General features: G+C 43.3%; 1 protein-coding gene across 3 annotated transcripts; it reads right to left on the reverse strand.

Moving 5' to 3' along the window:
* Positions 1-161: 161 nt before the first annotated feature.
* LOC135513929 (golgin subfamily A member 3-like) lies at positions 162-16,426 on the reverse strand. 3 transcript variants are annotated; one of them, XM_064936966.1, is made up of 24 exons: positions 16,203-16,426; positions 14,333-14,675; positions 13,340-13,507; positions 11,578-11,690; positions 10,553-11,301; positions 10,166-10,274; positions 9,650-9,956; positions 9,295-9,497; positions 9,072-9,209; positions 8,722-8,883; positions 8,138-8,506; positions 7,953-8,030; positions 7,575-7,838; positions 7,294-7,388; positions 6,880-7,096; positions 6,537-6,680; positions 6,028-6,225; positions 5,751-5,867; positions 5,399-5,538; positions 5,024-5,156; positions 4,676-4,798; positions 4,371-4,535; positions 2,757-2,914; positions 162-2,401 (listed from the first exon to the last, which is right to left on the reverse strand). In XM_064936966.1, the coding sequence occupies exons 2-24, from the start codon at positions 14,505-14,507 to the stop codon at positions 2,206-2,208; spliced, it is 4,521 nt and encodes a 1,506-aa protein (XP_064793038.1). In that variant the 5' UTR covers positions 14,508-14,675; positions 16,203-16,426; the 3' UTR covers positions 162-2,205. The 3 variants fall into 3 exon arrangements, with proteins under 3 accessions (XP_064793038.1, XP_064793037.1, XP_064793039.1); XM_064936965.1 differs by having other exon boundaries at positions 13,214-13,507; XM_064936967.1 differs by lacking the exon at positions 13,340-13,507.
* Positions 16,427-20,961: the final 4,535 nt, after the last annotated feature.

Here is a 20,961-nt window from a genome sequence, read left to right on the forward strand (position 1 = left end):
TCCTAGAAACAATTCGATAAGTACCTCCAAATATATAAGACATCTTTGGAATAGACCGTTTCGAAAATAAATTAAGCATGGGATCAATTCATTTGACTAATCAATTATAAATACTACAGCCTATCCATCAAATGTTAGGGAATTAAATAACGGACAATTGATGAATAGTGCAACTTTATGAGAAATACAATATCTTCCAATATACATTTTACATATTGAACAGCAAAAACAGCAAGGTTTATGTACATAACGCATTTATCCCTGCTCCATGTACCAAGCAAGGTTATGTATTCAAATATATAGATAACAGTGAAAGGTAGCTTGGAAAATAGTCAATGTTGGATTCACCAAGTCAACTAAGTTCGAACAGATTGTTACAAACCCTTCTTCAAAAACACAGTATGGAGCGCCATTAGTTATTACCAGTCAACTGAACACAGCTTTCCCTTCGACTAAAGGTTTTCCCTTCGCAGATATGTAATAAGCATGTTATTACAGTGTGGTTAAAAATAGTCAATTTACTTTTGACTGGCAAGATACAGGTTGTCTGGACATGAGTCTAACGGCATACAAAACATCAGTTACATTACAACTGCATGTGCTGTAGTTTATGATGTCCATTGCGGTCTACCTTTGGACTTTTAACAGTTGTCAGTTTGAATAAATATGCTTTGCAAGTTGCATATATCATCCTCAAATGTTTTTGCTCATCACACTATCAGATAATGATCAAAGTAATTCAATTATAGGACAAAGTAGAGAAAATGAAGTCTATTATATTAACCTCTGCAAAGAATAAAACAGTTTTCCTGGAGAGCAAATCAACCTCAAAAGGAATTAAACAAGCAATTGTGGGGTGGGCATTCTGTAAATATGAAACCATAGTAACAAAAGGTAATACATTTGAGTGCATCTCACTCATAGAAGTAGTAACATTGTGTAATAGTTCTTACACCTTCCCCTCCCTCAAAGTCAGTTACAGTAAGTTCTCTCTCCTTAATTGTGCAACATCAGTTGAGACTACCCAAATATTTAACATTAAACCATTCGGCTTGGAACTGCAAGCAGCTTAATCATACACCATAACCTACATTACATCCTGCACACCCACTTTCAACAGAAATAATGATACGTCCATTCATAACATTTAGTCCTTTGACAGCATACAAAATACTCCTCATTAAGGCTTTGTCATACACATTACTACAGTCCAAGCCAGCCAGTTAAACTCCGAATTTCTTACATAGTTGAGAAGAATTAAGTTTCCACAAAGTTGCAGAGCAATGATGATATGTTGATAGCAAGCTTTAAAAAAGAACAAGCAATTAAAAACCAAATAGATTGATGTCAATTTAATTTAAAAATGTGAGGCGTACTAAAAAGGAGAATGGTATTGATTCACCACAAACAGTTTGAAAGCCAAAGGGGCATTTGGCCAGATGATTCCCTAAATCCCAAACCAACCCCTAGCTTACAACCTGAGAAACTTGTGTAGATCAGAGGGGGAATATGGTTATTGCTTCACCGTGCCTTCCTATAGGCCTAGTAAACATTTTGCCATATTGTTAACACTTATCCAATCAGATTTACAGGATTGTCTAAGTTGAGGGACTAAGGGTCGATTTGGATTTCAACGTAAGTTTATGGAATGAGTGGCTCCTCTCATTCGCAGGCACAGAGGAATGGAAGAACAGTAAGAGGGACTACAGTATGCTTCTAACAGCATGCTTATCCATTTCTGCAGGCTTTAAAAACGGTCTCACGTATCTTACCGGAGCATGAGAAAGTATATCAAAAGTACCGGTATGTGTAAACAAACTTCTAGCTACAATAATTAAACCGGGGTATTGGTGAATTTGTATTGTTTGAAAGATACTTGAGAATAGGCCTTACTTGGTGTCTATGACTTCAAAACAAAAGACTGGTGGAATCCTCTAACAATGTAGTTGTCACTGTCATTTAAGATTCAATATTGTCATTCCTGAATTGTAAATAAATAAATATGACAGCCATAACAAAAATAGACAAAGTCCAAATAAAAATTAAAGCTATGGTATAAGTATAAATTACTTTATCCAACCACTGTCTGTGCTGATAATAATGCCAAATGTTGGCAGCAATTGATAAGAAATGGAGAAAAAAAAGAAGAAAAGTGCCCTTGTGGATAAAACTCCACTCTGTGCGTCTGCCTGAGAAAGTGCTGCATTACGATGGCTGTGCCTCCTCCTCCGCTCCTCCGTTACGGTCCACCTGGTTTAGAGGGGGAGATGTTATGGAGTCATTCTCCAGCGGCACCCCCAGTCGAGTCAATTCCTCCTCTGCGTTAGTCCATGACGTCATGGACTCGTGCACGGTGACTGTGTGCTCCTCCATTTGTTTCTGAAGGTTGTCCATCTCATGCCTGCATGAAACACACAACATTCACTTTAGTGTACTGGCATTTGATTCCTAATAGATAATTATAATACACCATCCACATGTGAGAAAAATACCTTTAGAGTAAAGGATTTCATGCATACATTCCTATTATTTGTCTTTCATTATGGTTATCACAAAACACAAGCTATTTTGAGTAACATGAGCTACAAAAGCATATTATCCATTCTCAGTTTACAACCGCTATAAACGGTGCAGTGAAATGCTTCTGTGCTAGCTCCCTCAACAATGCAGTACAATAACTAATAATAATCAAAAGTCCAATAAAACAGGTTTTCCATTCCCAGAAGTTAAAGGAAGACATGATGGGGAGTTCTTACTTGAGCTGGCGCAGACAGTTGTGCAGGTTATTGAGGGGCTCCTTGTTGACGGAGGCAGAGGGCTTGAGCAACTCATCCAGCAGGGAGGCAGGCACAGGGCAGTCTGGGATCTTCACCGGGGTCACTGGATTTGATGGGTTCGATGGCTCCATCCTCTGCTGCTCAATGAGGAATACAGCACAAAAAGAAAACTCAGCATACTGTCATAAGAGTGTCTTCAGAAAGTATTCAAAACCCTCGGCTTTCTCAAAATGTTGCTGTGCTATAGCCTGAACTACAAATGCAATTGAGTCACTGGCCTACACACAATACCCCATAATGTCGAAGGGGAATTATGTTTTTAGAAATGTTTACAAATTAACAAAAAAACAAAAAGCTGAAATGTCTTGAGTTAATAAGTATTCAACCCTTTGTTATGGCAAGCCTAAATAAGTTAAAGAGTAAACATTTGCTTAACAAGTAAAATAAGTTGCATGGACTCACTCTGTGTGCAGCAATAGTGTTTAACATGATTTTTGGATGAATACCTCATCTCTGTACCCCACACATACAATTAATTATCTGTAAGGTCCCTCATTCGAGCAGTGAATTTCAAACACAGATTCAACCACAAAGACTTGCGATGGGCACCCATTGGTAGATGGGTAAAAATGTGAAAAAGCAGACACTGAATATCCCTTGGAGCATGGTGAAGTTATTAATTACACTTTGGATGGTGTATCAATACACCCAAGTCACTAAAGATACAGGAGTCCATCCTAACTCAATTATCGGAGAGGAAGGAAACCGCTCAGGGATTTCACCATGAGGACAATGTTGACTTTATAAACCGTTAGTTTAATGACTGTGATAGGAGAAAACTGAGGATGGATCAAAATCATTGTAATTACTCCACAATACTAACCTACCCCTTTATCAACCCACATACCCATGTTACACTTTGATATTCTGCGTCTTCTCAAAGCCATGAAGGCGCTGGATGAGTTGTATGTTCTACCTACCCTTTCTCCATTTAAAGCTGCAATATGTGACTTTTTGGTAGACCCTTTGAAAGCAAGTCTAAGAAGCGGTTGATCTGTTCTATGTGCACTATTTCCCGGTCTCAGTTCAGTTTTGAGTCTATAACTTTCGGTTTTGTACACCAGCTTCAAACACAATAATTTGGGTTATTGAAAATATATTTCACAGCAGTTTGTATGGTACAATGATTCGCTACACTATGCATTGCTTATTTTGTCACAAACTGAAATTAGGCAAACTATTAGAATTTTAGCAACCAGTAAATGGCACAGAGATTTCTGCATATTGCACCTTTAACACACCAACAATATTTAAATAACATTACTACCACAGGGAGGTTGGTGGAACCTTAATTGGGGAGGATGGGCTTGTGGTAATGGCTGGAGTAGAAAAGGTGGAATGGTATCAAATACATCAAACACATGGTTTGATGCCATTACAGTCGCTCCATTCCAGCCATTATTAAGAGCGGTCCTCCCCTCAGCAGAATTCACTGATTACTACTGACGTAAAAATAAAACAGCGCCACACCTAACCCTGTTCTTCCTACTCAGTTTCGGCCAAGTAGCAACATTTCAGTCCCAGGTAGCTTACCTTTCGGAGGCGGTTCTGTTTGAGGTCCAGTTTGAGCTGCTGGTTCTGCAGCAGAACAGTCTTCATGCTGTTCCTCAGCTCCCCCACCTTGGCCTGCAGCATGAACTTATCCTTTCTGGTGCTGCTCAGTTCCTCCTGCACAGACTCCAGCTCCACCTTAATGCTCTAGAATGCAGAGCAAGGCAAAGTCAGGTACACAATGAACAATGACAGAGTTAAGGTGATCGTAAAGTATGCTTCTGTGGCTTAGATCTGTGGCGCTAGCCAGCTCTGTCCTCCTCAGTACACTGGTTGTGTGTGTGTACCTGTAGAGCTGTCTGCAGGCTGTCCAGCTCGCTCTGGCTGCACTGCTCCACCAGTTCCAGCTGCTGTCTCTGGGCCTCGATCTCCCTCTGCCTCTGCTCCACCTCCCACTTCAAATCCTCAACCTGGAGGAGAATATAGTCAAGTCAGTGACCGATGTCTCTTTCAACAAACAACTTCCTTATTCAAGGTCCTGGGTTGTGTTCAGTAGGGCACACCCTTTCAAAACAAAAATGTGCGTTCTTATTTCAAAAGTTCAGGCAGTACCTCCCAGTTTCAAACATTTCCTCCCTACTAAACAGGACCATGGTTGTGTCTATTGCGTAACGTTGTGTGGTATAGCTAGCTACCTCCTGGTTGGTGAGGGGCTGCTTGCTAAGCTGTTCATCCAGCTGTTTCTGGAGGATCTGGAGCTGGGAGTGGGCCTCTGATAGCTCCTCCTGGAACCTGGACACCTCCTGAGAGTGTTTCTCATCCTGAGCCCTATGGGGGGGAAGGAAAGGATGTTAAGGTGAAACAGGGTTAAAATCAAGGAGAGACATAAGATAAAAACTAAAAGATAACTTGGAGCTAGACAGGGTTATTACTTAAAATACAAGGACCGTGCATGCCCCAATGATTCTATCAACTAATAAGGCTAATCAAAATCTTCTCTTAATCTGTTAAACACCGCAGCATCATTCCAGGCCTTATTCATTAACTATAAACTGCAAATTGAGACTCACTGTAGTTTGTGTGCCTCGCTGTGCAGGGCTTTGACCAGCTCTTCTTTGGCCTGCAGGTCCTTCTTGATCTCACACAGCTCCAGCATGGCTGCCCTGTAATGCCGCCTGTTGTGGGCAGCCTCTGCCTTAGCTGCTGCCACCTAGTGGACATAACACATATTTACAGTCAGTCTCCAAAGGCTTCATTGAATGCATTACAGTATGCTACAATGTGGTAATGTAATGACTATGTTGTGGTTGGGCCAGTCTGCCACCTTCACTTCAGTGGCTTGTATGTGTATAATGTGTTACAATGTGTTAATGACGACAGATAATGACTATGTTGTGGCTGGGTCGGGTTCGGTGTCTTTACCTGCTCTTTCAGGTCCTTGACTTTGGCTTTTTCTTTCTCCAAGGCGACCTGTAGTGTCTGGACCAGCTGTTTCATCTGCTGGTCTTCCTCCTCTTTGCGTTTTAGTACAGCTTGCACCTGTGGAGAAGGGCAAGGAAGAGAAAAAAAACAATCAGTTCGTTAGCTTTTTAAATCAAAAAGAGAAACCACTGACTCAAAATGGTGTTACTTTACCCACAAAGCTATTTAATTGATCAGTGATCGAAGTAACTGAGAATGTAAGATTGAAGCCTTTCACCTGGAGGTTGAGCTGGACCAGGTCGGCCTCTCTCTTGGCCAGGGCAGTCTCTAGAATATTGGTATGCTCCCGCAGTGCATTATGGGACTGCCCTAGTCCCGTCAACTTCCCTTTCTCATGCTCCAGCTCCAGGGATAATTTCTTGTTGGCGTCTTCCAGTCGTCTAATCCTCCTCTTGAAGCATCGCGCCTCCTGCAGCTATGAATAAACAAGATAGACGATTTTACAATCAAGGTATCTAGGAAGCACAAGAACCATTGGATGCGAGTAATTTTAAGAGGGGTTGGGATAGTAAAACACACATTTCTGTTGGACATTTGTGGACAATGGACAATAAAGTAATCTTCTCTTCTCTTAATTGTCATTTGCCAGAGTCTCTCACATCATCGGGCTGGTGGTGTACTTATAGCCTGATTAAACTAGACAATGTAAAGCAATGGTGAAATGTAGCAAAATCGGTTTCGATGCCAGGATAGTGTATTTAGTTGTCATCGCCCAGACTGTCCCACCTCATCTTCTAGCTCCATTACTTTCTCCTGTAACTCTTCCAGCTCAGTGCTGGTGAGGGAGATGACCTCCTGAAGCTCCTTCTCTAGCATGGCCTTGCTGTGGCTCACAGCCTGGTGTTCACTCTGCAGAGCCTCAATCTTATCCTAGAACAAGGAGGTGGTTTAGATCAGCATTCAAACATCACAGTTGGCTACGGTTGTGCTGTAATCTGTTATTAGTATGGCCACAAGTTTTTCCTGACCACATGATCTGACCAGAAACAAACTCTGGACCCTAGTTCCTGGTTGTCATGTGATCAGGAAAAACTCTGGGTCCTGATTATGAGGTTAGTACTGAATGTACCTGCAGGGCCTGGTTGTTGCCGCCGTCTGAGACCTGGGCCTTGAGTTTGGCCAGCTCTGCCTCGGTGGTCTCCTTGTCGGCTAGGGCCTCTTGGAGCCTGCGACTCAGGATGCCCACTGCATTCTCATAGGCCTTGTGCTTGGCCTTCATATCCTTCTGCGCGCTGGTCAAATCTGTCCCCAGCCGCTTCATTCTCACCTTCTGCTCTGAGATGGCCCTGAGAGAGGAAAATAAAACAATTAGACACATTAGTGCACATCTAAAGCAATCTGAATAAAATTGATTATCCTGTCTGAGTAAGAGAGTTTCTTATGCCATTTACACAGATTCATAGTAAATCTGTTTGGGTCAGTACTATGGGAACAAAGCTAGCTCCAGAAGTTTGTCTGGCTGTAAAAAAGTTGTGTGTCTCACTTCCTGGCTTCAGACTGCATCAGGTCCACCTGTTTCTTCAGGCCCTCATTCTCCTCCGTCACCGCTGCTAGCTGGCTCTGGTCAAACTGCAAGGACTGTGGAGGGACATCAAAAACACACAATGGTTATAATCAAATGCCTATCAAATATAGAGTACTGCATTTTTAAAAGAAAGACAAGGTAAGGCAATGGGATGTCATGCAAGTACTGTCATGAGCGTAATGCAAAGAAACACCAAGAGCTACTAGAATGTCAGGCCTGTGTAGGACGGGGTCATGAACCTGTATCTGAGACTCCAGCTGATCCCTCTCGGTCTGCACAGACTGCAGGTGGTTCTCCAGGCTGTTCATTTGCTGCTGGACCCGAACCACTTCCGTCTGCAGCCGGCTCTGCTCCAGCTCAGCTTTCTGTTTCTCCCCATGGGCCTCCAGCAGCTCCTGCTTTAGTCCCTTCACCTCTGACACCAGACGCTTCTTAGTTGACTTCAGCTCGCTGATGAGCTGCTCCTTGGAGCTGGCATCCCGCCGATATGCCTCCACCATCACCTGATGGGTGAAAAATGGGAAGAGGTGTAAAGAGACGAGTCCTGTGTGTGAATGTGCATGTGTACACACAATCCTTCAAAAACAAAGGGTTACAGCATAGGGAGTGACAAGCACCTTTTGCTGCATGAACTGCTCTTTCAATTTCTGAGCTTGTTTCTTCAGGGTGCCATTATCCTGCTGCAGAGATCCAATCTAAAAAGAAAATGGCGTTTACTTTCTACTTAAGCGCAAACATTTTGCTCAACAGCCATAGAAGAGTGGGATTAGACCCTCTGGCTCCATGGTGGTTTGTTTCTCACCTGTGAGGATTTGACTTGGACTTCCTGCCTGAGCTGATCAAGGACATCTGAGGCCACCAGCACCTCCTCCCCCAGCCTCTCCGCCCCCTCGTCCAGCTGACTTTTATCAGCTCTGGCCACCTGGAGGGCCACCTCCAGCACGATCTTCTCATTCTGCAGGTACTGGATGTTCTCATCCTTGGCGTTGGTCTCTGTCTGCAGCTCTGCCAGCGTAGCCTCCAGCTCGAGGTAGCGGGCCTCCAGCTGGTTGATGGACTGCTCTTTGGTGTGAAGGCTCTCCTGAGTGGCTGTCAGCTGTCTCATCAGCTCCAGATGCTCCTTCTGGAGGGCCTCCAGCTGCAGGTCCTTCTGGGATAGGGTCACCTTCATCTGTGGAGGACACAGAGAGTGGTTACATGAGGCAACTGTTGCTCCCAAATAGCAAAACAGTGAGCGGACATTGACTTTCTCTCTACGTATTGGACTTTGTTTTTGTCTCACTCCTGATATTTTTGTAGATGTGTGTAAAACCCCTTCCTTTCATTGATTTTAAACAACTTCCCCTGAATGGCAAATTACCTTAATTTGAACAATTAATTATTTACCTGCTCTAGTTCTCTCTCCAGAGAACTGGCGGTGTTAGCCAGCTTCTGTAAGTGCTCTCGCTCCTCCTCGAACTCGTCCAGTTTGTGCTGAAGGTCGTCCTCCACCATGCTCTTGGCATCTTGTATCTGCTGATAGGCAGCTTCCTGGGTCATCATGTCAGCCTAGGGCCAGAGGGAGGGGAGAGGTCAGAGAACACACTGCTTAATAACCTCAATTCTAACGCTGCATCTTTTCTTTTGTCAGTAAATCTTTTACTTTTTTTCAGTAAAATTAATCAACAAACCATAACACAATATAAACACCAATCACACAACCTGTCATATTTTCATAATTTTAAAAGGGGACAGACCTCAATACTCTGCAGCTGTACAGCAATGCGCTCCTTCTCTTTGATTGAGCGATGCTGGGTTTGTGTCAGCTGGTGGGACAGAGTCACGTTCTCCAGCTTCAGGTGCTCCAAGGCACCAATCTGGGTCATCTGCCCAGCCTGGAAAAAACAAGTCAACTCCCTGACACATCAACTCCGTAACATGTCAACTCAGTAGAAGCAAGATACAGACAGACAACCTTACCTGCATGTTGGCCATTTCGCCCTGGAGTCGGACCCGAGCCTCCTGGGCCAGCGCTAGCTGCTGCTGGTACCACTGGCGGACCTGCTGCAGCGAGATGATCTCTGCCTGGGAGGTCTTCAACCTGCTCTGCAGGGTGGTGCGCTCCAGCTGGACCTGCTGGAGCTGAGTCTGGAGACCACCCATCTGCTGACGCAACTCCTGAACTGAAGGAGACCACCACCATAAGAAATAATTCACAAAACTTGACAAATGTATTGCAATCATAAATACCCCAATATTGTATTAGTATTGCTGTGAGGAGATGCTGATGTGAAAGTATGATGCCCATACTAGGCTATCCATCCATCCAACTCACCAGCGTTATCCCTGGAGGTCACATTCTGCTGCATCTCCTCTACCTTCCCCATGAGTCTCTGGTATTGCTCCTCAGCCACCTGCAGGTCGTTGCCCAGCGAGGCCAGGCCAGCGTTCTTGCTCTCCAGGTTGCCCTGCAGCTCCACCATGGCCCTCTCTAGCTGGAAGCAGCTCTGGCGCAGGGTGGACACTTCCTTGTTGAGGGAGCTCTGCTTCTCTTGGCTGGCATGGGACTGCTCCACCTGGGCCTGCAGCTGGGCATTGACTGTAGCCAGCTTGGCCTGGAGCTCAGTCTTCTCTTTCAGAGCCTGGAGAGGTTACGGGGAAAGAGGGTGAGGGAGTGATCTCCAGTATTCCCAATGGCTTGTGCATGGAGGGATTGTAGGGTGTTAGCCAAGCTATTCCAGTGAAAGTAAGTAAGTCTCAACATGTGGTAAGTTAAGTGGTAATAACCTTAGCTGATCCTATGTTAAGAGTATAAGCCATCATAGACACACCCCGTGTGTTAGTTAGTTACCTGGTTGGCCTCAGAAGACAGAGACTCTAGCTGGCCCTCCAGTCTCATCTTCTCCTTCAGAACCTGGAGCATTTCGTCATGTCCCATCACGGAGCTCTCCAATGACACACTACAGGAAATTAACCAATTGAGCAGGAAACAAGAAATTGTCCAATTGTGTGCTACTGGAACATTGAAGCAAATTCCACCAATTAAATTGTAAATTATTACTGGAAAGTAATGCTGATTCATCATATAATAGCAGTGTCCAAAAGCTGACTATCGTCCTTGTTTATTTAGTTTGAGTATGCAACAGCAATGTGCTTATGTTATTTACTAGTACTACACCAGTCAGTCTATGTGTTTCTATGTGCTATTACTGAAGAGCGGTGTGCTGGTCAGGTGTACCTGCTGGAGAAGCTGTCCCTGCGGCTGCGTGGTCCCCCGGTCCCCTCCCTGTCCTGCTCCAGCAGGTGCTGTTCGTCGCTGGCAGCCTGCAGCACCTCCTGCAGTGATGGGAAGTTGCCCATGGCCTCCGGAATGATCTCCCTGCCCTCCACCATGTAGTTCCCTCCTCTCTGCCTACCCACTGCTTCAGCCAGCATGACATAGATCCCAGTGCCCCCGGTGGAGATGGACACGCTGCTGTAGGTAGAGCTGTCATCCCCATCTCCACCAGGCCGTGACCCCATACCTGACTCGCCGCCGGCATCCATTTCCGAGGTGTTGTCCTGGAGAGACATTGATGACCCCAGCAGGGCCTCCAAAGAGGTCATCTCCACGGAGCCAACCTCTGACATCATGCTGACCTCGGACAGGGTGGATACAGAGCTCAGGTTGGACCCCAGGGAGCCCATGGAGGAGTCTTCAGACGTTCTGACCCCACCACCATCACTAGTGCCCCCTGCTGGCTCGAGGGTCTTGTAATCGGCTAGTGAGTGGATCTTGCTGGGGCGGGGTGATCGTGACTTTCTTTCCTTGGCTGGTGGAATGCCCAGGCTGCCCAGCTTAGGGCCCCGAGGGACGCTGGTTCGCAGGAAGGAGTACTCGGTGGTCATGGAGGTGGTGCTGGCCCGGGGAAGAACCTCTGGGTGCATCATGAGGTCTGGGTCCAGAGTGCTGAACCCACTGCGGCTCTTTGGGGTGGAGCGGTAGGACTGGAAGAGGAAAGAGAGATGCCGTGAGAATGAGCAGAAGGCGTAGTCTACTTCAGCCCAACATTCAGGACTTCAAAAACCAGGCCATTCAACTGAGACTAATAGAGGATCATTTTTATAGGTGGTGGATAGCAACAAAACTAGGCATTATGGCCTGCCATGCAAAAATTAATAGGGAGAACACTTCTGCTTTAAATTCAACTCTGTGCAGCTTGAAACTGACAGCTTTATCCTGATGAATGTATGCCTGGTGACTGATGCTGTTCACACACTCACCGTCTCCTTGTGCCTTTGCACTCTGTACTGTTTGAGCTGCTCCTCCAGCCGTCGGCGAGCATCACAGCGGATCTTCTCCTCATTCTCCATCTCCAGTGATGGCTCTTTGTCAGCTACAGGAAGAGCAGGTTTAACATAAGAAATGGAAGGCCCTCACTACACTCCTATACAACATAGAATAGGTTAACAATACCTAGGATATTGTCATACAAGCAAACAATTCATTTTAGGAGGAAACCCCAACTACGTGTGCGAACACTACTTCGTCCCTACAGTTCAGAGCCATTTTAAAATTTGAAACGAGAGTGCTTGTACGACATTGTTATCCATCCACCATGGTTAGGAGTGAAGCTGCATGCAACCCAGTCCTAACAATGCCATATGAGTCAGACTCAATCCATTTAGTCAGTCCACTCCAAGATCTTATTTTCAGGTTAGTAAAGTTTGACACAAAATAGTATCCAAACAGATTGTTTTTGGCTTGCGTGCTTAGTGAGTTTACAGAGAGCAGGTGATATTCCTGATTGATGATTCTCTGACTGCAATTGGCCAGGTGTGCTGATGATCAACCATGAGTTGTCAGTCAGTCAGTGCAACTTAGAAGTTAGCATGAGGACTTCCTGATTGTAGCATCATTTAAAGCAGAATGCACTATGAATGGAACAGAAAATGACACTATAAAATAGTTTTTTAACCCTTTTTTCTCCCCAATTTTGTGGTATCCAATTGGTAGTAGTTACAGTCTTGTCTCATCGCCGCAACTCCCGAACGGACTCGAGAGAGAGAGAGGCGAAGGTCGAGAGCCATGCGTCCGCCAAAACACAACCCAACTAAGCCACACTGCTTCTTGACACAATGCACATCCAACCCGGAAGCCAGCCGCACCAATGTGTCAGAGGAAACACCGTACACCTGGCGACCTGGTCAGTGTGCACTGCGCCCGGCCCACCACAGTCGCTAGTGCGTGATGAGACAAGGATATCCCTACCGGTCAAACCCTCCCTAGCCCAGACGACGCTGGGCCAATTGTGCGCCGCCCCATGGGCCTCCCGGTCGCGGCCGGGTGCGACAGAGCCTGGGCTCGAACCCAGAATCTCTGGTGGCACAGCCTTAGACCACTGCGCCACCCAGGAGGCCGACACTATAAAAGAGTTAATGTGACACTGTAAACATTCTATGTGGGAGTGGTTAGCCTTTCACATTCAACAAAAAGCTGGAGATAAAACAAGCTGTATCCTGTTATGTAACGAATAAACTTAAAGAATAAAAAATACTTTGCATATCGTGGTATCTGTAAGCCTAGACCATCATCCAAAACAACATTCACAACAAACCACACAAGTAAAGGATTAGTTCAAATACAACCACTAAGTTCTCAACAAAAGCTCCAAGACCCAAATCAAGAAATTAAATGACCACGGGTTTGAACAAAGTAAGCGGCTAAAACCACTAAAGCACATATCCACTGGATCCCTCTCTTAATTGGAGCGTAGTAAGCACAGGCAAGGAAATTAAAATATGGGATGGGGAACTAAATAAGTCAGCCTCTGAAGCAACATCCCAGAGCAATAGGTGGTTAAAATACATGGGTGGGGGGGGTGGCACTCACTGCAAGTACAGATTACAGTATGCTTACACAATTCAGTCTCCTGCATAGGCATACTCAGTCTGAGTGACTGCAATGCGTCACCCTTGTGAGCAGGGCCCTCAGCACTAGCTCCCTCAGACTTCTCTATCATGGGTGGTGGGATAGCGGCCACACCTTGGGATGGCTCTTTGGACTGAGGGCTGACAGGTGGGCTGGTGCCCTGGGCAGCAGGGGGCGACGGAGGCGGCAGGGGGCCATTTATACGGCCGGCCCCTCCTGCGCCTGGCCGCGGGCCCTCTGCCACTCGTTCTCCATTTGGCACCACCTCTGCCTTAACAAAACCTGCAACGAGGGAGGGGGGGGGGGGCAGTAAAGTCTTTAGTTTCCGGCATACATCCATCCAGTTTTGCATTTCACAACACAATGAGGGTGGATTGTGATATACTTGAGGTTTTTAAAAAAGGACTAGGAGGCAAGGCTCTTTTGAATTACTTAAAGTCTATTGTGGCTTTCACAGGTGACCGGTCAATCAAGCTTTGTCAAGCCAGAATAACAGTTTGATACTATACATTTTGTCATTTTTATTGAAGGCGAGATGTGTAGGAATAACAACGGCATGCTAATATGCCTTAGTGCAGTTGAGGTGACTATGAAGTCAGTGGCATGTGGGTCAGTTATGAGGCAAGGCTCAGAGCTGTGTCCAGACAATTCTGCAATTGCACACATAAGTACAAAGAGCGATACCCTGAGGTGGCCGAGTAATGACCTTTTCTCTGGCCGGTCGCACACAAGCATGTCATGCACAGCTTGGAAAGATACTGGCGGAAGACAGAGGAATTCCCTACATATAAGGAGTTCCTATTAATGCAGATTCCCCACAACAATAACAATATTTTCACAATTATGTCATGTGAAAAAAATACAAACATTCAGTTATGCTTTGCTATCCTTTAAGTTAGTTTAGGGCTCATTTTAAATAAATTTTTCTCTTACAATTAACTGGTTGAAGAAGAACACACTCCATTGTTTGATGAGAGGATGGAATTATTAAATCAGTCAGCAGTAGCTCAGAGTCTGACAGCTTGCCTAGAATTACTACATTAAAATACAAAGCAAATCAAATCACTTGAGGGGAAGGCTAGGGCATTTAGTAGGGCAAGAACTCACCATTAAGAACATCCCCTGATGCTGTCGGCTTGTCCAGCCCTCCTTTCTTCAGTAGCTGAGCGTCACTCACCACAGAATCAGCACCACCATCTTTGGACTGTGGTATCAGGTCTAGTTGATGGATTTCTACATTGGTTGTCTCCATCTCAGCAATGACTGAGTTGTGGTTTTCCATTCACATACAGAATAAAATGATGTTGCACTGGAGCCCATGGAAGGGATATGGTAGTCATAGGGTGTCGCTATGATCCTTTCAAAACCTTTTCATCCCGTTCGTTCAGAGTAAAAGCTTGAATGCAATGCAATTCAAGCATCCAAGGACACCCCAAAAAAATGGTCTCACCTGAAAATGTATAACATTAAGGTTTAGTTAGAATGGCAATTATAAAGTATTCAGTCTGATCAATGACAGAGTAATATAAATGCAAACTTGCCGTAATCTGACAGGATTTTCCACAATGATGGTGTAGTGCGGACGTAGACAAATAAAAAGAAGTGTGGCCTGCATTATTTATTAATACCATTGAAAATGTATTAGGGGTGGGCATTCTGAGTCTTTTCTGTGAGCTGGAATCTTTGGCTCAGTTCACCTAAAAGTGCTGTTAATTTGGCTCCTAAACACCTCTTCAGTAATGCTTAGAAATTGACATAAAACCATGAACAAATTGTGAATCTCTAATTTAAAGCCTAAAATGTTGACTACCATTATGTAAGTGAAATGTCAGTTAAAATACATTTTTATATGACTAAATGATGGGATGAAAAGGTGTTGGTCATATGCACATCCTTAAAAACGTAGGTGCAGGGCTAATAAAGAAAACTTGTGAAGAACAGTAAGGCCCGCACACTGTTTATGCTCCCAATGCACAGCTGTATTGACAATGCTTTTTTCTTTATAAAATTATTAGATGGCCTGCAAAAAAATGTTTTTACTAAATGTAACACACGGGAAAATAATTGCTTGGACCAGAATGAGGCTCTCTCCTCACTATACCGTTTCTGCACTGAGGAATTGCCATAAATTATCTGCAGATAATCTCAAAAAGCAATAGTAACAGTATGCAAATGAGGGAGCCAAATGAACGGCTCTTTCACATACGGTTCACCAAAAAAAAAATGAGCCGTTCCTTCGCGAACAACCAATCACTAAAATTTAATAAAGGTCTTTATTTTCAATAGATTTGGTAAAAATGTTCTGACCAACTGGGAGAAGGTGTTCTGGAAGAACAGCTCCACTAAGCAATGGCTAAAGCTGTCTAGCTAACAAGCTAAGTGGATTTAGTTAACGTTACATAAAATATAGCTAGCGAAATTCATTGACTAACTATGCCTTTGCAAATTGCAATCAAATAGCTACAAGGCTAATCAGTCTTGTATAAAAACAGATAGCTATTCGACAGCTTTACTACACATTCATTGCCTTGCTTATTTCCCAACTTGTAGGAAGCCAGCTAACACTATTGCTAACTAGCCAACTGCAATGACAGCAGCAGCCTCGACACAAGGTAACTTTAGCTGGGTGGTTAGCTAGTTAGCCAACTAAACATGCATCATATGGCAAGTTGGTTAAGACATGTAATACACAACGTGTCTGTTATGAAGATGGCTGGCCTTTAAAAATGTTAGTAACAAGCTTGTTAGTTCGCGGTCTCAACATATCAAGCAAAGACAGCCATCTAACCAGCCACATACATAGCTTACACGGGACTATTATTGTTCTACACCCCGATATCACACCAGTTCACGAAGTTCTGTAAATGTATAAACCAATGCAGGTTGTGAAATTATTAAAAGGTTTAATAAATAACCCAAATATTTATTTTTGACATGACAATAGTTGAAATGCACAGAAAATGTTTATAAAGCCAACCTTTTTCAGACGCCTCTTCGTTCTGCTTCTACGTGGCTAAATGGGTTCCATTATTTTACGTGTCCGACGAGAAACAGGATACTTGACATCGTTTTGTGGATTGATGTCTACTAACACGTATTAAATAATTGTATTTCTCATTTATATATTACTTATTTTTTTGTAACTAATTATGTATAAATAAGTCTATGCTTGGAAATGACATACATTCAAAGGTCAAAAATGGCAGACAAGTTGCTGCCCGAACTGTTATAATGAACGGACACTCGCCCCTTCGTAATTATCAGAAAAACATTGAATCCCTCTGGCGGTCGTGAAATAAAACTGCGACCTCATATCAGAAATTCTAGCTACAATATTTGCAGGATTGTCAGAACTGTAACAAAATGTTTCTGGGAAAAAAACTTTATTTCTGTATCCCCATAAAATGAGGTTGCAGTGTGTATAACTATGCGGATGCTTTACCGTCATTATGATGTCTTATGCAAAAAAGGTCTTTGAACATGTAAGATCGTTTATAATTAATGGTTAAGAACAATCATTATCACAAAACTAAAATTACACTGATCAAAGATCTAATCAATTGACTATTGCAAATAGTTGAAGGTGTCTAAAATAATCACTAACACCCATTATCGAGTAGCTAATTAGGCACCCAGTTGGAACATGATATACAGCTTTTTGACAAATATGCATATTTTATCAACCAACCGTTGCTCAATAGTATAGTAATACAAAATCAATTTAAAAAAATCTATTTCATCATTAAGATTACTTTATTGGTCAATTGCACCAAAGGTCCAATCAAAATCTGATTTCTGCATTTAACCCAATCAATAGACAGGTGCGGGTGCTGTTGTGTGTGTTTGAAAAGCAAAAAAAGGAAACATTTAAGACAAATTAAAATAAAGAGCTTGTCTTGTCTTTTCTCTGACGAGTCACAGCATCTGTGCAGTTCGGTCTACATACAATAAGGGGAAGGCAGCACTGCCCTGTCTTAACAGGCTACTGTGCGGTCGACTATGCTGTCATCAGGTGGAGCTGCTGCCTGTTAGAGCGGGGAAACAGACAGACAAGTACTGGTGAAAAAGGACTATGAATTTTGCTATGATGGAATGTATTGTTTGGAAGTTGATCGTGTAAAGAAGTTATAATGGTGATACAGACATGACATTATGTTTAAACAATCAAACCTTACTTGTATTGCTTCTACTGTATGTAGCTTAATTATTAACAATGTGTGGCTATGGATAGAATACACAGCTGGATAAGTAACAGTTCACAACAAAGTTCATCTGAACAGCAGCAGCCTTACCCTGGTCTGTACTTTTTCAGGTCATGTTCTTTAGGATGACAGTGCTGTATGTCACGTCATCATTGTCAATAAATGGGTCCTGCTGGTAAAACGACAACTGGATGTTAACACCACAACTCCTGAGACCCAAACGATGAAACACATTAGGCTACACTTCATAAATACTTTGAATAGGCCTCTGATTACAAAAAAAAATGATTTTTTTTGCCAAGAGCATGTAGGTTTACAATGGCATGTATGTTTAGAAAACTGGGAAGGGGTACAAAGTAAATTGAAAGTAGGTGATAAAACAGGTGTGGTTCCTGAGTTAATTAAGCAATTAAAACACCCCATCATGCTTAGGGGCATGTATAATACACTGAGTACACAAAACATTAAGAACTAAGTGGAGAGGTGCAAGTGGTAAGCACCAGATCTCCAGTGCTCCCCACAGCCCAGGTCGACCTGTGCCTGCACTCTAAAGTAAGCATTCAGCCTGGAGGAGTTGTGCCAAGGCTGCGCAGCAGAGCTCCCCCTCATCCCGTGCCTCCTCTATGCACCAGGCCTCCTGTAGGTCTCCCCAGCCTGGTGGGCCCTGTGGCAGCCCCACGCTGTCTCTGCGTCTCCTCCCTCCAGTCCGGGGCCCGCAACAACGAGGGTCCCCAGTCCGGGGTCGGTAGAGAGGGTCCCCGTACTGGGGGGGGGGGGTGTAGTACTGTCACGCCCTGACCTTAGAGAGCTTTTTATGTCTCTATATTGGTTTGGTCAGGGTGGGCATTCTATGTTCCTTTTTTTTATATGTTTTGTATTTTTTTGTTTTGGCCGGGTATGGTTCTCAATCAGGGACAGCTGACTATCGGTGTCTGATTGGGAACCATACTTAGGTAGCTTTCCCCCCCCCACCTATGTTTTGCGCGTAGTTTTCTGTTTAGTATTCTACACCTGACAGGACTGTCATTTATTCACGTTATTTTTGTTTCAGTGTTCAGTTCAATAAAAGTCCTGAACACGGCCACGCTGCGCTTTGGTCCGATTCTTCCTCAGACGACATCCGTTACAATATTCAGAGGGTATGAATTCTTTGTGAAGGCACTCTACCTGCCTATCTTTATCTAAGAAGTGTGAGACCCAACTGTGGGTCTCACAGGGTTAAGCAGAGGCACCAGATCTGTATTCACAAAACCTTGTCCTGCTTTTTGACTGTAACACCAGTGTATACACCCTGATGTGATGCTGGGGAAATTGTGTTTCCATAGCTAGGGTCGACAGTGAGGACTTGTGAAAAGCAGAAACAACCTCTATAATCAAAACATTTGCTTTGTGAGACGGTGTTAACCGAGAAGTTGTAAACTCATGTTCACAGTTAACCATTGTTTTGCAAATGCCGCCAGAAAAGCCCCAGCGGCATGACCTTGGCATCAAGTGAAAGCAGGTCCACTGAGGCCATGGCCTATTAAGTCCCAGGCCATGGAGGTGGAAACACAAAAGGCTAAGGCTTTTTTGTAAAACATTAGGGTATAGCCTGTGTGATTATACCAGGTTTTGATAACATTGAGATATGAACTCTACCACTCAAAGAGTGTACAGTCTCAGGCTACAGAAGAACAGAAAAGCAACACATATGTTTGTTTGAGTAAGGATATGAAATACTGTAGGTGTAGCACAAAACCACAATGGTCAGCTAAGCTAAAGCCAAATGATTCTACCGGAAACGTCTGTACCACATGGCTGAAGATGTCAGTTGAGCTTATTCCATGTCACAGAATGTTTATTATATACTGAAAAACAAGCTACTTCTGCTCTGCTTTGTCACAGTGGGTTTTGAAAAACTGCTTTTATTTTGCTCTTAGACATGTCTGTAATATATATTTAATAGGAAGTAAATTATAGACAAAGATAGTGAGTGATGAATTGAATTATGACAGAACGAAAATGTTCCCTTCAATATTTAACCTGCAATGCACACTCGAGAGATTTGGATGATCATCCAAAACCAGCACCATTGAGTCAATGACTATGAAGAGAAAATATTAGAATAACGTAGCATAACTTACCACTGATGTGTTTGTGGGCTGGTCTTTGGCCTTTTCATCCTCTGAAGTAAAAGAGAGAAAGATGTAAATGTTCTCCAATTGTAGTACTTACTGATACTTTAGAGCTGAGAAGACATGTTTTTCAGAGGATGTGTGCAGAGGTCATTCAATTATTGTTTACTCAATGAAATTGATCAGGTTTAAAAATAGTAAAATAAAGACTTTACTTTCTAAACATCGTCCAAGCGACAAAAGCACCAGCTATCAACACTGCCAAGATGCCCAGAGTGTAATGCTCGTCGTGGGTGGAAGAGGACCAATGCGCAGCCTGGTAAGTGTCCATATTGTTTTAATAAGAATACTGAACAAAACTAACAGTCCTGACCGGTGACGAAAAACACAGAACAGAAAATAATCACCCACAAAACACAGGTGGGAAAAGGCTACCTAAGTATGATTCTCAATCAGAGACAATGAACGACACCTGCCTCTGATTGAGAACCATACCATACCAGGCCAAACACAAAACCACAACATAGAAAAAAAGAACATAGACCACCCACACAACTCACGCCCTGAACATACTAAAACAAAGACATAACAAAAGAACTAAGGTCAGAACGTGACACAGAGGAATGAATAGGTCTCTCGGGGTTATGGGACTGTTGAAGGAGAGACATGTTTAAACTGTAAACTACAGTCCATGAAATATCACAGATAAATGGATGATTCAAATTATCACAGTAATATTTTATTGTTTATACAGTTGTGATAAATTGGAGATAAATCTGTTTATGTTCACAAGAATAAAGCTACTTATTACTGGATATGCACAGATATATTCTAGTCAGGAGGAAGGGATACTGTAAATAACAAAATACAAGATGCATTTTTGTTAATATCTGAAAATGTAGGCTATATTTATTTTAATATCTACTACTGTCATCAATTTGGCATGAGTAGGTCTAAGTGAGAAATACAGCTAAACGAGTGGTAACCTCTGGTAGTCAATCTCAACGCTCCCTTCAGCTTCTTGAGTTTGAAGGGTCCGTGTTTGGAGGGGCAGATGGTTGTTAAGTGGTTGGAGTTTGTCCTGTTTTGTGGGATAAAAATAATTGCATTATTCATTGACCAGTGTTCCAGGAAGACACAGGATCAACTGAATATACATGAAAATAACAATAAGTATCCATGACCCATATGTTTTATATAACATAAAGACAAAGTAAATGTAAATGACAGTAAAGGATTGTTCTGCACTCATTGGTGCAAGTGGTGGGAAAATCTGGGTTGTGGTTTGTGGATCGACTGTGATGTGAACAGGCATCTTCAGGTTTCTCACACTACACCAGTACCAGACAGTATTTCTTATCTTCAGTCCACTCATGATCACCAATAAGAAATTTGTTTTGGTGGAATCCTTGAACTGTTG

Source organism: Oncorhynchus masou, chromosome 25 (genome assembly GCF_036934945.1).
Source record: "Oncorhynchus masou masou isolate Uvic2021 chromosome 25, UVic_Omas_1.1, whole genome shotgun sequence".
Classification (NCBI taxonomy): domain Eukaryota; kingdom Metazoa; phylum Chordata; class Actinopteri; order Salmoniformes; family Salmonidae; genus Oncorhynchus; species Oncorhynchus masou.